Raw genomic sequence first — 17,500 nt, 5'->3', positions numbered from 1 at the left:
CGCTCAACTTCAGTTCTGTCAGGTTTGGTAGCATAGAGCCAAAGTTTCCAAGACTAGTTTCCCTTGCATCCACTTTGAGTTCTAATTTTTGAACCATTTGTAGATCGTCAGCCCCAGTCAACATTTGCTGTAAAAGTAGAAAAAAAAATTACATCACTGAATCAGTGAGCTTCTGTTTTCATAATATTTGGCTTTATTTTCAATTAAAATGTCATGTTTTGAATCCCGCCTGAAATACGTAGGTAAGTATACAAAGAACCTCCGATACTTGAAAAAAAAAAAAAGGGGGGGGGGGGGGGGGGGGAATCAATCTGCCCACCAGAATGTTAGCAATTTTTAGTTCTAAGTTTTTTTTGGGGTTTTTTTTTCCGACTTAAAAATTTTTTTTTTGGTCTCTTTGTTTCTAAGTTTCAAGTAGATGTTTCAAAAGAAGCTAATTAAAGTGTTGTTGACTAGACTTTATTTGGGGTTTTTTCTCCAAATATTATTAAACCAAATCTATCAACACAGGTTGTGGATTGTTTGCAAAGAAAAAAATGATTCTCAGATGGAAGCTTTCATAACTACTGTTTACAGTTAAAATGATCCGTTGCAAGGAAAAGATTAATTTTTTAAAGGACACAATTTTATGTATCATTTTTCAATAATAAAAAAGATAAAATCATAATTATTCATTTAAATGAAGCAAACTTAACATATGTTGATCTTTTTTTTAAAAAAACAACAAAAAACAACATGAAGTTTGCAATATTCTGAGTATGACATCACATTCCTAACACTTACCAACAAATCTGAATTAGGAAGCTGAAAAATGCATGATTCCTAATTTCATTCATTGTGATTCTCACTCAACATAAAATAATTGCTCACCAGTTTCCCGGGACTCAAGTATTGCTCTATTAACAAGTCTGACTCGTCTGTAAACAAAGGCGTTGGATTTATCCGACTGTCTTCAAATTCTGTGATTTGTACTCCACGAGCCAGAGCTGATATGGGTCGATGGTCACCCCCTCCCATTCTCCTCTCTGTCTCATTCCGTTGCCCTGGGGCTGTGCTACTGTCAAGTTCATGCATTCTGAAATGTCTGTAAAACATGTGAAAAATTTTTTAACGTTGAGGATGACCACATTCTCTTAAAGGAAAAAATAAATGACACTTACTAAGTAATATGGAGAGTTATAAAACAAAGTCGAGCTTTCGTGTAAACTCATAAGTAAAGCTATAAAATTGACTGCATGAAAAATGAAAATGTGTTTGAGTATTTGTATTTGTTTCTGTGTGTGTTTTTTCGTATCACAACCCGATTAATTTGAGCAATGATCGCTTCACATAAATAGCCATTTAATGAATACTGATTATCATTATCATTATACTTATTTTATATCAAAACCATGCAGGCAATCAAGCAAAATAAGGGAATAAGCCTTGAGATGATTTACTAGTTACTGCAGTTAATTAACTATGATTGTAATATCCACTAACACTGATCTACACTCAGGTCATGTTAACCTACCTGTTATGACCACCTAGCTGTGGACTCTCCAACACCATTGCCATCAGTTTCAATCAATAGACTGTTTCTCACTTTGTGTACAACCTTAGTAAGAAAAAAAAAGCCCAAAGATTTAAGTATTAGATTGCTTACACAGCAGTGTAATTCATTAATGAGAATTTAAGCTACATTGAGCGGCTATGTGGTCAAGTGGTTTGACATTTGCCTTTGGATTGGAAGGTCATGCGTTCAAGTCCTGAGTGGTGCATAGTTGAGTCCTTGGAAAAGACTCTTTACTAACATTTTTTCACTGAACTCAGGTGTAAAATGAGTATCTGGCTGTTAACAGCGTTGTCTCTGTCCGAAAATTTTTTTTTTTGTAATATTGCCTAACAGACGTCATGTGTCGTCTTACATGTTAAGAGATGCTATTGACTAGGGACCCATTATAAAGTGCTTTGAGCACGTTTAGTGGATATTGCAATATATAAAGGCTCAAGTTATTTAGAACTAACTGCCTGGAAATCTGACAAATTCAAGGCCTGCTATACATTCCTGTATATTTGTAAATCTTTTAAGGAATGTCATGTCAATCATGAATCATATCATTTTTTCTGATGCAATCGATTCATGAGCAGAGAGGATAAACAAGGCAGAAGTCATTATCAAAAAATTAAGCAATGACAGAAAAAGTAAGAGGAAGTGTACTTCCCAATCCCATTTAGCTTTAATAATGGTTTGGCAGCTTCCAGTGGTTAAAACACTCAGAGATTAAACGAGTATGAAAGACGTAGGTATATCTGAGAGTATATTCCAAATTCTAATGTCCCTAGGAATTAAAAAAAAGGGGGGGGGCAGGGGAATGGGTGCAGGTGTCTATTTATTCTGGGAAATGAAAACTTTATATAGATTGTCTATCTCGGCTGTTTCTCCAAGTTTTCAATTGGGACATTGTTATCCCCATTAAATGTCTACTGTTTTTACCATCAAAACATTAGTCAAACAAAGGCAATGTAGTCTTCGACCATCAAAGTCTCACACGCACACAGCTACCGTTATGAAATCGAAATCCTGCAAAAGAGAGTAAGATCTATTTTATAAGTTTTTTAGATTGTTTGCATCACACGCACACGGGGGTATGATTTGCAAGGGTTATCGCGTTCTCATCTTTTTCTTGTGGTCGCAAACCATACATAGATATTAGCACGTTATTTCTCCATTCATTGTACATAATGTACTTACTTCCGTAAAATGCAACGAAAATCCTACTGACTGAGACTGGGGTCTGGGATAGTAAGTCTTCATCCCAATTAGTATTAGTATATCTGGGTTTGTTTACATTTCCACAAATCAATAATGTCCAACGAAGTAAATTCATGCTTTTGTTAAAATATATACATAGTCTAAATTGAAATAACAAAAGAAAACAGAAATAATATTTGTAATCAAATATTGATTAAAGGCAAGGAGTAATCAGTAATAATTCTGTTGAAAGAGAAAGTAAGAATAAGAAGATGCAAAGGCAGCAAAGCTTCCATGACAACGGTTTTGTAGGGTAATATTTACACGGTAAAATTGTATATTCGTGACTTCTCTGACGAGAAAATACTTACTTAGTAAAGAAGTATCGTTAATCATGCCAAGAGATCATTTTAAATTTGAAAAATAATTGACCCCGAGTAAACACCTCGAATACCAATCGGTCAATCTCTAACCACAAACTCGGTAGCCATGATGGATTCCGCGTCCTTCACGCATGCGTACATGTGTACCAAACTATTATCAAAGTGACTCCATTGCTTTTATTTGTAGACAGTAATGCTTTATTTAATGTATCCAATTGTATACGTTCGAGTGTGCGTGCGTGCGTGATTGTGTGTGTGTGTGTGTGTGTGTGTGTGTTTGGTTTACATTGTTTACATCTTGTGGAAAGTCAAAAAAGGTAGGCTCTATGTTGTTCATTCAGTCAACACAAAATCCAAGTATCCAAGAACAAGAAAAGAGCTATAAAAACTTGAATGAAATATCGGACATCAAAACTTGTTCATTTTCGAATTGGATTTATGTAATTTCTGCCTTCGAGAGGATTCCGGCTTGTGTGTGTACTTGAGATATCTAGTTGAGATTAGTTAGATACTTATCAGATTGGAGTGAACGACAAGATACAGTGATACAGTACAGCTAAGACTTAGATAGATCTGGTCATTTAACAAGTAAGAAGATGAGCTTAAACAGCAGTAGTAGGAAAGGTAGAACTGGCAGTGCCAGTACTAGTAGTGGCAGTAGTAGGAAAGAAAGCCCTGCACCGATGGGTACAAATAAGGCAAAAGCAAAAGCTGAGACTGAGACTTGCGGAAAATGTGAATATGTATGCAAGAGATTGAGAAATGCTTACAGTGCGAGCTCTGTGACCAGTGGTTTCATACTTTGTGTGAAAAGATAGATGATGACACCTATCAACTGTTGAAGAAAGACTCAGAAAAAGAATGTCCGCTGCTGCATTACTACTGCTCTAAGTCCTGCAACAAAGTGGCCTCAAAGTTCTTGGGCAATTTCATGCAGCTTGAAAAGGAAGTAGATAAACTCAGGAAAAAAGTAGAAGACGTAGATAAAAGTGTGAATATCATTCAAAAAGGTGAATTCACAGAGGAGATGATAGAAATAGTGAAATCAACAGCAAAGGATGAGATAGAGGCCTACCCTATGTCTGAGGCGAGTGAGATTAAGGAGAGACTCAAGAGAAGTACAGAAGAAAAGTCAGATAGAGTAAGACAAGATATAAATGAAATGAGGAAAATCAATGAAACTGAGGAGAAGAAGCAGGCAATGGTGAAAAAGAACCTGGAACTAGAAGAGGAGAGAAATGAAAGGGCTAAGAGGGTGAAAAATGTAATTATGTATGGCATACCAGAAGCTAAAGATGGCGACAACAAGGAAGATATAAGAAAAGCCCAAATGGTACTCAAAGAGTTGCAGGTTCATGGAAACAAAGACAGCCTCAACCCTATAGAGCAAGTGATCAGATTGGGCAGAAGAGAAGATAGACCAAGACCCATGAAAATAAGTCTGATGTCAACGGATCAGCGTAACACTGCTCTTAGGAACAGCAAACAGTTGAAAGACCATAAACGGGAATGCTTACAAAAGGTGTATATTGGAGCAGACCAAACAATTATGCAAAGAGAGCAGGCCAAGGAGTTAAGAGAGGAGCTGAGGAGAAGACGAGAAGCAGGGGAAGATGTAGTCATATATAAGAAAAGGGTCATTTTCAGGGAGAAGTTTAGTGAACAAATAAGAAAGAGAGACAGCGATGTTGGAGGAAATGACTGGGATTGGGATGAGGAATGACTATATTGGAAACGTGTCAGTCCAATTGCCCAAAATGTTTCTGAGCAAGGACTCGAAGACAACAAGAAAATTCAAAAAAGAGAAGTACCAGTAAATGATAAGGAGGGGCAGCACGTGAATATGAAAAATACCCTGAAGTTCATGTACACGAACGCAGACAGTGTGATGAATAAGAGAGAGGAGCTAAAGGCTATGGCAGAAGAAGAAGATCCAGATGTAATAGCAATAACAGAAGCTAAGCCAAAGAATGCAACAACACACCCAACCATAGCAGAGTTAGGTATTGAGGGATACACTATAATAGCTAGCAGAGATTTTGAAACTTCCGGCAGAGGAGTATACTTATTGGTGAGAGAGAACCTCAAGGTTAACCCCATAGAGGAACTCACAGATCACGACTTTAGGGAGAGCGCTTGGTGCTCGATTGGAGTAACTGGACAAAGTCAGATACTAGTAGGAGTGATTTATCGGAGCCCAAATAGCACAGGAGAAAATAATGAGAGAATGTTGGAGATGATAAGGAGAGCATCACAAAAAAAGCATTCAGAGATAATTATTATGGGAGACTTCAACATGCCGGAACTGGAGTGGAAAGGGATGGACGAACCAAAAGAGGGAAGCCTGGAGGAAAGTTTCATAGAAACCATTGAAGATTGCTACCTACAACAGATAATAAAAGAACCCACGAGACAGAGAAAAAACCAAAAGCCCAACGTATTGGACTTGATATTGATGGAGGAAGAAAATGACATAATCGACCTAAGACTGAGCCACCCACTGGGAAAAAGCGACCATGCGACCATATTCCTAAAACTGAGGGCGACATCAGAGACTGTAGATGAAAAACTGACACTCAGATATAGGAAGGCTGATCTAGAGAGTATGAAAGAGGAACTGGGGCATATCAAATGGGAGGAAATACTAATCGAGGACACCGTAGGAAACAACTGGAGTAGATTTACCAGAGTACTTAACCAATGCTTCGAGAAAAACATCCCGAAAAGCAGAGGGAACCGGGTTGGGAGAAGAAATCAACCTTGGATGACGCAGGAAGTGAGAGAGGCATTACGGAAGAAGAAGGCAGTAAATAGAAGATACTCTAGAAGCAAAAAGGAAGAGGATTGGGACAAATACAAAAGAGTGAGAAACGCAACTACTAAAATAGTCCGACAAGCGCATCAAAAGTATGAGAACAAGATAGCAGAGGAAACGAAAGAAAATCCTAAAGTATTCTGGAGTTATGTAAACAGTAAAATGAAGACAAGACAGGGAACCTGTGACATAAAAAAAGAAGATGGCACTTGGGCATCTGAAGATGAAGACAAGGCAGAGGTGCTAAATCTCTTCTTTGCAAGTGTCTTTACAGTGGAGAACCAGAAAAACTTGCCAGATATTGCTAAAACAAGTAATATAGATACTACACAATGGCCGATTACTGAAGAGAGAGTAATGAAGAGACTACAAAACCTAAAGGAGAGTAAATCACCTGGACCTGACAAACTTCATCCTTACATCCTAAAAAACTTAGCAGAGCAGCTAGTAGAACCCCTAACCAAGATATTTAACCAGTCGATGAAAGAAGGAAGACTACCAAGGGAATGGAAAGAAGCTAACGTCACAGCCATATTCAAGAAGGGAGACAGAAAAAATCCAGAAAACTACAGACCAGTGAGCCTGACATCTGTCGTCTGCAAGCTCATGGAACAGCTGATTAGAGAAGAAATGGTTGATCATATGACCAAGAACAAACTATTCAGCAAAGATCAACATGGTTTCATGGCGGGAAGGTCTACAGTAACAAACCTACTTGAAACAATGGATGACTGGACGAGAGACCTGGAATTAGGCAACAATTTAGATGTCATATACCTCGACTTCAGAAAGGCATTTGACAAAGTTCCACACTGGCGCCTAATCAGGAAATTGGAACAGTATCAAATTAATGATCAGACAGTCAAATGGGTCCGAGATTTCCTCAAAGATAGAAGACAAAAAGTGATAGTGAATGGAACAGCATCAACAGAGAGACTGGTAACAAGTGGAGTTCCACAAGGAAGTGTACTGGGACCAGTTCTCTTCCTGATTTATATCAATGACTTGCCAGACAATCTATCATCTAAATGTAAAATCTTTGCCGATGATACTAAGCTCTATGGAGTAGCTAATACAGAAGAAGAAAGAAACACCTTACAACAAGATTTGAAAAAGCTTGAAGAATGGTCCGAAATATGGCAGATGGAGTTCAATGTAGATAAATGTGCAGTTCTTCACCTAGGAAAAAACAACAGAGAAGCAAACTATATAATGAAAGAAAAACCCCTGCAGAAATCCAATGGGGAAAAAGACCTAGGAGTATTTATTGATAGGAAGCTAAACTTCAAGAAGCAAATTAAAGATGTTCAATCTAAGGCTAGTAAAACACTCGGAATAGTGAAAAGAAATTTCAAGAATCTGAAAACAAAACACATGACTACCATCTACAAGACTATGGTTAGATCAAAGCTGGAATATGCTAACTGCATATGGTATCCGAAGTTTGAGGGAGACAAAGACAGTTTGGAAAGAGTGCAAAGGAGAGCAACAAAACTTATCACACACCTGAAAGACAAAACATACTGTGAGAGATTGAAAGAATTAAATCTCCCGACCTTAGATTACAGGAGAAGAAGGGGAGATATGATCCAAACATATAAAATAGTAAAGGGAATAGACAGGGTAGAGGCAGGATTCCTTAAACCAAACAAGAACATTCAGACACGAGGAAACAGCAAGAAACTGAAAAAAGAACGTTTTAAAACAAATGAAAGAAGGAACTTTTTTTCATCTAGAATTGTAAATAACTGGAATAAACTACAAGAAACCACAGTATCAGCAAAAAATTTGAATAAATTCAAAGCAGAGTTGGAGATAAGCAACACCCTAGGAAACAAGTTCAATTATAAAAATTGGTCCAATCATTAATAGATGAGGAGGAGCGAAGGAGACTACACCAAGTCTAAAAGCTCTATACAGAGGTATCCAGGTATCCAGGTATCTTTAATTGTAAAATGGATGTTACCGCAATCTAATGGAGTTTCAATAGTGCCACACCATCCAGTTTTATCGGTAAACGTCTGCTTTGAATTATTTTCGCTGTTTTGTTTGAGATTATTATCATTAAAAACAAAATTATATTGACACAAAAGAAATTAGAAAAGTTTGTTATCAATAATATTATAATGACATATTTTAATTGAACCTAGGTTCACATAAAGGAAAAAAAAGCCATGTGCGCCTAACAGACAGAAAATTCCTCAGGTGCCATGCGTCACTGGCGGTCGGTCAATAGAGCAAAGTTGTTTTGTGCCGCCCTATATTTTCCGTAGATTAGCATGTCAACCAAACAAAAAACTTCAATTTTAAAATTTTGATAAAATTAAAAATTTAGCACATACTGCTTTTTGTTTTTAATTTAATATTTGATGACTCGTGCGTCGCTCCGCGAAGGTAGCGTCAAATCGGCACGTTTCATCTTTTCCCCCGTTGCCTGCACGGGGTGACAATGAGCGGAGGGGTGGTGTGGTGGGGAAGTTTTTTTTTGTTTAGATGAGCCAGTATTCGTTTGGCCGTCCTGCCCTTATCCTATATTCTGTTGTACTTTGAAGAAAGTTAGTTACCACTCCCCAATCTCCCTCTACCCTCCCTCCCCAACTAACTATTGTCTTTCACTGCTAAAATAATTAGGCCAAGACGGCCAATCTAGCGATGCACGCCCTGAGGTCCTACTTGGGATAAATTAAAACCATATCAGTTTTATCACTGAAAGAAGAGGCTTTGCTTCACTTAGATATACGGATGAAGAGAATGGCAATAAATATATATTTTATCATTGTTGGTTTTGCTTAAATATATATTAAATATCAAAAAGAACAGTAAACAAAGTATGCACCGAGAAGAGCCCCATGGTACTATAAATAAAAATCCCTGACCCCACGGAGTCCTTAATCCCCGCACACTCCCAACGATCCCTACTCAACTTGTATTGTGTGCATTGTCTAATAATAGTATAATTATAAAGATGTCGCTGATTGTGTGTGAAGTTAACAAGTGCTTTGCGTTTGGAATTAAATGTGGATTTTTAAATTCAATTATTCTAAAGTTGTGTGTCATACCGTTAGTATTCAGAGAAAATGTATTATCGCTGTTGTCATTGTTTATGAAACCTACCTGTTTTTATCTTGAATCATTTTATTTTAAAAAGTTATTTCTGTAATTTGTAACCAATCATGAATCATGTTGATTTTTAATTGAAAATCGATTCCGACACTTATCCCCTCAAGAGAAAATCGTGGTGAAAGATTAAGGTCCACACAAACCAGTGAATTTTAACTTAGTTTCTAACACACCGAGGAGACAGCGCCGATTTAATAATGATTATTTTTAAAATGTTGAATGGCTTACTGCCAGTGAAAGCCGTAAAACGCTTCATTGTTTTTACGTGTTTTTATTGCTTGATTTTTGGTGATGTATGCTATAATGGACAACAGGAGGATTCAGTGATATTGCGCACATCTCTCAGGCACTGAAGAAACATTCTGAATCAAATAGCCATGTCACAGATGCTGTTAAATATAAACTTTTCAACGTTGTAGATATAGGAAATCAGTTGGAAAGAGGACATGCTGCGTCTGTGAGTCGTTATAATGAACAGATGAAAGTTAACAGACAAGTTTTGTCCAAGATAATTGATGCTCTTTTGTGAGTACGTCTCGTTAATATTCTAACACACACACACACACACACACACGCACACACAAATACACGCACATATGCAAACAATTGCAATACCCCCCCCCCCTTCCACAAACACACACACACATACACACACACACATATATATATACAAAGTAGGTCAAATTAAGTTAAATTAGCTAACTAGACCAATAAAATTTGATTTTGTATTTCGGATTTGTGCCGCCTTAAATACAATGTGACCAACCGCCCCTGCCATGCGTGTTTCTTGTACTTGTGGAGCACTTCCATCTTTGATAGTGATGGGTGTAAATGAATGCTTGCAATATTGGGCTACTATTGTGTCACTGTTTTGAAATATTTTTTTTCTTCCAATCGTGTGGAATTAAATAAATCTGTCAATGTGTTTGTTGCAATGCCAGTCTTCTTTTTTCTTTTTTTAAAATAACAACTAGTTTTACTACTCGCTTTCTTTGTAAAGGAGTCCATCCAAGATGTGCTATGTATCTGCATATATCTGCAAACCACCTGGAGTGTATTGTCGCAGACTTTGGTGTGTATGTTGGTGTTTAGAGTGGCACAGAAGCAATTCTGTCTCTGAACTGTTCAAGGTTTTCAGAGCGAGCAACATCTGCAGACAGACGGTTCCAAATTCTAATTGTTGATGGAAAAAACAACTGCTCGTGGCATTGCCCTCTTGAGTGTGGAATTTGGATACTGTGATCATGTCCTCTGGAATTTTCCCCTTGTTGTTGCAGATTCAAGATCATGAGGAACTTCAATCACCTTGTGTATTGAACGGTATAGCATGGTTGCCTTTGCGTGCTTTCTTCATTCTTCCAGATTTGGTCATTGAAGGTAATTCAACACTGTATCTTCTGTCAAAATCGCCGAAAACGAAATGGGCAGTTCTTCTTTGCACTATCTCAACCTTTTTCTTGTTTTATTAGTTAAAGGATCTCACACACTGCTGGCATATTCCACAACAGGTCTTACCAAAGCCGTGTAGCATTTGGCCTTCATGTTTCTTGGACAACTTTATATTTCTTTTGGCTACAACTACCATCCAATGTCTCCTCGAAAGCTGAGATTTTTTCTGACCCCCCCCCCCCCTCCCCCCATTTTCGCCAAATGATAATTGAGTAGTTGGATCAGTTAGATCTGGCAGAAATTGCTTTGCAACAGACTATTGTCCAACACAAAGGTTGGCATGCAATTGCTATTGTCGTTTATCATTGTAGAAACGCGATAAACTTTGGTCTCATTTACTGGACACAAGATCCTCAATAAATGACTTCCATGATAGTTTTAAATACATATTGTGCAACATCTATATAACGACTCCCTAAAGAGGGACATGGTGCCCTGGTCCCAGTTTAAATTTGTTTTTGTTTTTTTTGCTATATATCTTATAACTTATTCCTCTTCACGTTCGTTCATACTGTTAGTAACAAAAACATGTCGTTATTCCAGGGTTCTTAAGCTGTAAAAAGGGAGCGTGATAAGAAGCCCAGACCAGTGCCTGTGATAAGATATGTCACAACCACATAAGAATGTTGACAAAGAGTGTTTCACTCTCTGATGTGTATTGTCATTTGTTGTGATTGGATCCAGTGCTACAAGCAATTTCCCTCTTTGTGTTGATATCAGTAAGAATTTCCAGCTTGACATCAATGGTGAGGATTTTCTTTTCTTGATCGGGGTAGATGCCTTGGCAACAGAGATAAAGCAATTTTATTGGCAGGTAAATGTGTGTTCTTATTGGTCAGTAAGTAAGCGAGTAGGCTTGAGTAGGACATCTCATTCACCACAAAAGGAGCATTTCTATTGTATTCTAGAGTATGAGATAACGCTGGTTGGAAACGAGATTTTTTGTATCAACACTGGTGTCAACAGCTGATTATTGCTATATTATATCGGTTGCTAAACAGGGTTGAACTAAAATGAAAGTCTATTTTGGGGTTTTTATTACTTAAAATTTATAGCAAAAAAATTTGGACTAGAAGTCAATGTCGCTAACCAGACATTGCCATGCTACTTGTTAGCCTTTCTTTCTAACGTGCTTGTGCCATGTCCACTAATCAGTGGTCTATGCCTCACATTGAAGTCTAATTATACCCACTTTTTTTCTGCCATCTTGGATCCCCAGCAATAACGACAACCCTGGATAATGACATGATTTCGATGTCATTATTCATGAGTTGCAATGTAATCACAAAGGGAGAAGATTTACAGAAAAAAAAAATCATATCTTATCGATTTAAACAAGACTCCAAGCAATGGTTATCAGCATTCAATGATAGGGTTAGTAAGCCACATAGAGCTGGACAACAGGAGACCCTATCAGTAGCCCCCACTCTTGTTTGTTTGTTTGTTTGTTTTTAAGGGTTTAACGGCGCTTGCAACACATTATGTCATATCAGTGCCAGTAGAAAGGAAGAGAATGGGATAGTAATATTAAAAAGTTCTAGAATTACAATTAATACACCCAAGAAAAGGTAAGCAAAGGGAAATTGGTTCAAATAGGGAACAGATGTAGATTCTAAGAGCACACTATCAAAGTACTAAGAGATCACCTAAAGTCTCATCCAGACACAAGCACAGGTCCCCACTAAGAGGAATACACTCAAATGTTTACAAATCATATACGTAAACAAAAATAATACAGGACATAACAGAGAGATGATTTTAAAGGAAAAAAAATATCATCTCCCCACACTAATTACACGTTTGACTGTTTCCCTCTCAGCCAGGGCCAGGACAAAACCAAATAATCTCATTCAAGACAAAGACATAAAGCAAGTTAGAAAACAAATATAGGGGGATAGAAGACACAGTAATTACAGAGCTGCAAACCCCATCTGATGAGAATGTGTACAATAGGACCTCAAAATGGGGGAGATTTCATAAAAATGGGTACAATCCTGAAATCGACGGAAAATAACCATTGTGAAAGTAAGAGGAAGGTATAATTACATAAAGTCACACCACACAAGCTCAATTGCAGCAACAATGATGTTCCCAAGACTATAATCCAATCTACCTCCCAGCATGAAGATCATAATTGGTCAAAAAATATATGAATATCCACTTGGTCACCAAGGTTTCTCAATAGGATAGTAATAATATGAATTACAACTAAAGAAAACTGAATTGACTCTGCACACTGAAAATGGATACAATCTTGGGGGAAATGTGTACAAGCGTACAATCACTGAAAATGCGTACAATTCCGCATTTTTTGCAGTAGGTTGGCAGCTCTGTAATTACCTCCCTGCCCACTATGGGAGGTCAGGAACCCCACCCAGTAGCCCCCACTCTTACTAATCCTCCAATTCTACTTTTTTTATTTGAACCCACAACCAGAACATGGACAATAATAAAATACACCAATTTTAGGCTGCAAGGAAAAGGGGGGCAACAGATAAGGAAAGTTAGTAAAAATACAAGAGTTGACTTCCCTGAACCATAAGATGGGGACGTCAAGGGCCCACTTCAAGATGCCTATTTTTTTTTTTCTTTTCGATGACTACGATGTTACTAATGTGCATCTGTGTGAGTGTGTCTATGTCAATAATCTAGTTATAAATGTGTAACCAAATGATAAATTGCCCCTTTTTTGAGGACAATAAAGATTTATTATTATTATTGTTATTATTTCATAGTGCTTATCTATTCATATCATCATGCAATTATAGGTTGGTTAATGGCAGATATATCACCCAGGGTCATATAAAATCAGACAGGCACTACAGACAAGACTTATTGTACAATTATGGATGGTTCATCGGAAGAGTTTTTGCCGAGAAAGCAAAAGGACTACTTTCGATTCAGGACAGTCATTATACTATTGAATCTAAGCCAGTTCCGCCGCCCCCCCCCCCCCCCCCCCCCCCCCCCATTCAATCCTTGCAGAGGATAGCCGGGTCTGTTATTGTTTTTGAGGGTTTTACGGCACTTGCAACACAAAGGGAATTTTTTCAAACAGATGTAGATTCCAAGAGCACACTATCAGTGAGCTTAGTTTGAGATCACATAAAAGTCTCATCCAGACACAAGCACAGGTCCCCAATAAGAGGAATACTGAATACACTCAAATGTTTAAAAATCATATATTATACATAAACAAAACATAATACAGTGCATAACAGAGAGATGATTTACAAGGGAAAAAAATATCATCTCCCAAAACTAACTGTACATTTGACTGTTTCCCTCCAAGCCAGGGCCAGAACAAAACCAAGTAATCTCATTCCAAGACAAAGACAGAAAGCATATTGAAATACAGACATAGGGGGATAAAAGACACACTCCCACTATGGGAGGTCAGGAACCCCACCCAGAGCTGGGTCTGTTAGATGTGGCAGAAAATTCTTTGTGAGCTTCCCACCTGAAGGGAAGCAAGCAGTTGCTACCTTTCATTTAACTTTACAGAGATGAGATAACCCTGACTAAATAAAGGATTCTTTTTGCATGTAAATGAGGGCTATAAAAAAAAAGGTTCAATAATAAAATCAAAAGCAACATTTTATTCACAATTACGTTTATTCATATTGGTACAGTGCTGAAATTTTTAGAGTACAAAGAAAACAAAACAAAACAAAAAAACAAAAAACAGTTGATGATATTACAGCTACTCATTATTCTATGTAGGTATATGTCAAAAACAAAGAACTGGTATATAATTTTGTTCCTTACTTTAGCCAAAACCTGTGGCAAATTTAGATGTTTGTCAACAGCCATGTAGATTCAGAGCACAAGATTATTTACATATCATAGATAATTTATTGTCCTCTTTACCAAACATTAATTTGCACCGACAATAATAATCTCACAATAATTAATAAAACACTAAAACAATTCATTTGAAATGCTCACAATAGAATGCCACTCACTGCTCTCTACATCAAATTGTAAGACATAACAGTACATGACATTGGTCTTAAAATATATCTTTTTCTCCAGCTTAACGTTGGATACAGAAGATAGCGTTACCATTAAAATAATTTGATAACATATTCTATTGTCCACAGAGCATCGATTATCCAGTTGGGTATGTTGAGTTGGACAGAAAGTACCTTGCAAAACACTACTGGTGACACATTATCCAGAGATTAGCAATCAATTTTTACTACAGAGACTAGGATAAACTCAAGCTCCCAAATCCTCATGGCCCCTCCGAATCATAAGAAAGTTGGACACAAAATGTGACAATTCCAAACCCTTGACTTTTGCAATGCCCCCTCTTGAGGAACCAACAAAGTAAATTTAGTCGATTGCTGCTCAAAGTCTTAATATTTTTACAGTGATGATATTGTGTACATGTTCTTTACATCACACTTGTGTGCTACAAGAAAATGCACTCTTATGGCCTCATGGATAAATAATAGCACTGTTAGAATTAAAATCAGGATGTCAATGAGTCAATGGGGTTGGAAATCAATTGACAGAGAACCAGAAAAACTCAAGTTCCTTTTCTCATAAAAATATGTATTTAGATATGTACAGAGATTAAATAATCTGTTCCTGTCACTTCGCGTGTAGCATCTTTTTCTTTTCCATCAGTCCTTTTCTCTTGTTAGCTGGTTAAAAGGAAAGAAAAAATAATCAAGGGTTATTATATATTGGCAAAAAATTCCCATTAATCCTTTACGTTTTACTCTAGACTTGAAGCACCTCCAAATAAATAAACTTTACTTACTTACTGCCCATTATACCTATTGGTATGTAGGGCAGCTAAATAAATAAAACTGAAGACAAAAAAATAATAATACACAGACAACATGCCGATTTGCCATATTGCTGTGACCCCGCCAAATATTTGAGCTTGTGACATTTGACACAAAATAACACTATTATCACATTATTTCGAAAAATAGTGAAGAACTTATTCATCAGTTTCTCTAAATTCAACAATATCAAATAATAATAATAAAAAAAGACAATGACAATCTAACACCAACAGAACCAACTTCATCCAAACTTACAAATGTTATTTCTGCTATGCCTTTAGTGCCAGATCCTCAGTCTTTGCGTTATTTTTTCATTATTTATTCCAGAGAAATTTATGAAACATAACTTTCTCAACAGCTCTTCAAAATAACCCAATGATGTTTGTTTTTTTTTTTTGAGTCAAATGTTATAAAAGCAATCTTTTGGTTCAAGGTCATATCAAGGGGTGCCTGCGCAAAGGCCGTAACGTCAAAAATTTCAATTTTTTGTTTTTAACATAAATCAACTTGGTTTGGAGTAAGGTTTATTTCTACAAAAAGAAAATATAAGCAAAAATATTAATTAATTAATTTTTATTAATTAAAACCTGAACCCCGTAACGCTTTTAGACAAATAATGTGACTGCCCAAAAGCCGTAGCTTGAAATACGTCTACAAGATTCTTTAAACAGTGCCTATCAGCCACTGCCCAAAAGCCTTAGCAGTAACTACCGTTTTACCGCCTGACGAAAAGGTGGAAATGCAACGGTAAAGTTGACTGCCCAAAAACCGTATCTAGCAACAAGGCGTTTGGGCAGGCATAGAATTTGCCACCGTGGTTACAATGGCGAGCTCAATGGCCTTGACTGAATTTACGGTCTTATTACATTTCTAATTTTCAAATCTTTCAGTAGAGTTGTGCGCCGTATAATTTTTGTTATTGACTCAAATAAGCACAATGTTCTCCACACGGCTATATTTTTTAAAGAAAGGATTGTCATCAAATTCACCAACGATACAGGACTATAATTATAAAGATAAGCTTCCACGCTCTTTAATAGTTTTACCTTTGAAATCAAGTGTAACCAAAACACAAATTATGATAGGTTTGCTATTATATCTAAATGTGACCCTTCGCCTCAAAACAGTATTAAGTCGGGATGGTTAAGATGTTGAAAATTGACTTTATAGTCAGAAATATCAAACTCGTGTTGAGTTTGTTTTGTTGAGGAGAATGTATACCATATTTCAGGGTGCTAATGCCAACAATTTATATTTTTGACCAGTTTAACATTTAATTCGGCTTTTAAGTATTTGGTTCGTTCTGACATAATACCGTTTTGAGACGATGGGTCACAAATTATATCGTAGCCTACAAAACAAAAAAAACCCTAAAAATCGGTCACTCCATTGAATTTATTGCTACAACTTTTGAATGTTGGTATTAATTTCTATGTGTTATAGTGGAGAATAATAATAGATACAATCTTATTGAGGGTGCCTGCGCAAAGGTCGTAACGTCAAAAAATTCAATTTTTCGTTTTTTTAAAACATAAATCAACTTGGTTTGGAGTAAGGTTTATTTCTACAAAAAAAAAATAAGCAAAAATATTATTTAATTAATATTTATTAATTAAAACCCGAACACCGTAACATTTTTAGACAAATAATGTGACTGCCCAAAAGCCGTAGCGTGTAATACAGACTTAAGACGCTCTAAACAGTGCCTATCAGCCACTGCCCAAAAGCCTTAACAGTAACTACCGTTTTACCGCCTGACGAAAAGGTGGAAATGCAAAGGTATTTACAATGGCGAGCTCAATGGACTTGACTGAATTTACGGTCTTAGAGCAGTGAAAAATATGGGGTTGGAAATGAGAGTTAGATCAACCGAAAGACCGTAATGTGACATTGTATGAGATTCTACAATGACTTTGATGCAATATTGTGTTACAATCTTTTAAAATTCGACTTTTAACGTTCAAGATTGATGGTGAAGGACCATTGGGTAACACTTAATCCAAGTCTTGAAATTCCCTACCTGCCAGTATCAATTACAGGATACGACATCACAACTTAAGGGATGGGTCAAGCTCTGGATTATGAGACGGTTTTTTTTCCTTTGGCCACCAATGAACTTGATAAGTCTAACTATTACTTGATTGAATCTGCGTTTTGATGATTAAGGAAAGCAATCCTGTTCATTGTTTTGAAATGT

General features: G+C 36.8%; 2 protein-coding genes and 1 pseudogene across 3 annotated transcripts in view; all 3 read right to left on the bottom strand.

Moving 5' to 3' along the window:
- The window catches only part of LOC144977980 (uncharacterized), a 12,789-nt pseudogene extending 9,545 nt beyond the window's left edge, over positions 1-3,244 (bottom strand). The window contains exons 1-4 of the transcript XR_013646444.1: positions 3,106-3,244; positions 1,514-1,597; positions 871-1,084; positions 1-127 (exon numbers count right to left, since the gene is read on the bottom strand). The exon at positions 1-127 is cut by the window's left edge and continues 22 nt beyond it. The product of XR_013646444.1 is annotated as an uncharacterized LOC144977980 (transcript). The remainder of the gene's footprint in view (positions 128-870; positions 1,085-1,513; positions 1,598-3,105) is intronic.
- Positions 1-17,500, bottom strand: part of LOC144977978 (low-density lipoprotein receptor-related protein 6-like) — a 218,783-nt gene that overhangs the window by 97,052 nt on the left and 104,231 nt on the right.
- Positions 14,098-17,500, bottom strand: part of LOC144977904 (uncharacterized) — a 15,117-nt gene continuing 11,714 nt past the window's right edge. The window contains exon 5 of the mRNA XM_078923318.1: positions 14,098-15,153. Within this exon, the coding sequence (XP_078779444.1) occupies positions 15,101-15,153 (53 nt within the window). The 3' untranslated portion in view covers positions 14,098-15,100. The remainder of the gene's footprint in view (positions 15,154-17,500) is intronic.

The sequence above is a fragment of the Berghia stephanieae genome, chromosome 8 (assembly GCF_034508935.2).
Source record: "Berghia stephanieae isolate SIO BIC M18660-M18661 chromosome 8, UCSD_Bste_1.3, whole genome shotgun sequence".
Classification (NCBI taxonomy): domain Eukaryota; kingdom Metazoa; phylum Mollusca; class Gastropoda; order Nudibranchia; family Aeolidiidae; genus Berghia; species Berghia stephanieae.
Note: the sequence above shows the minus strand (reverse complement) of the source record. Positions and strands in the feature narration are given on the sequence as shown.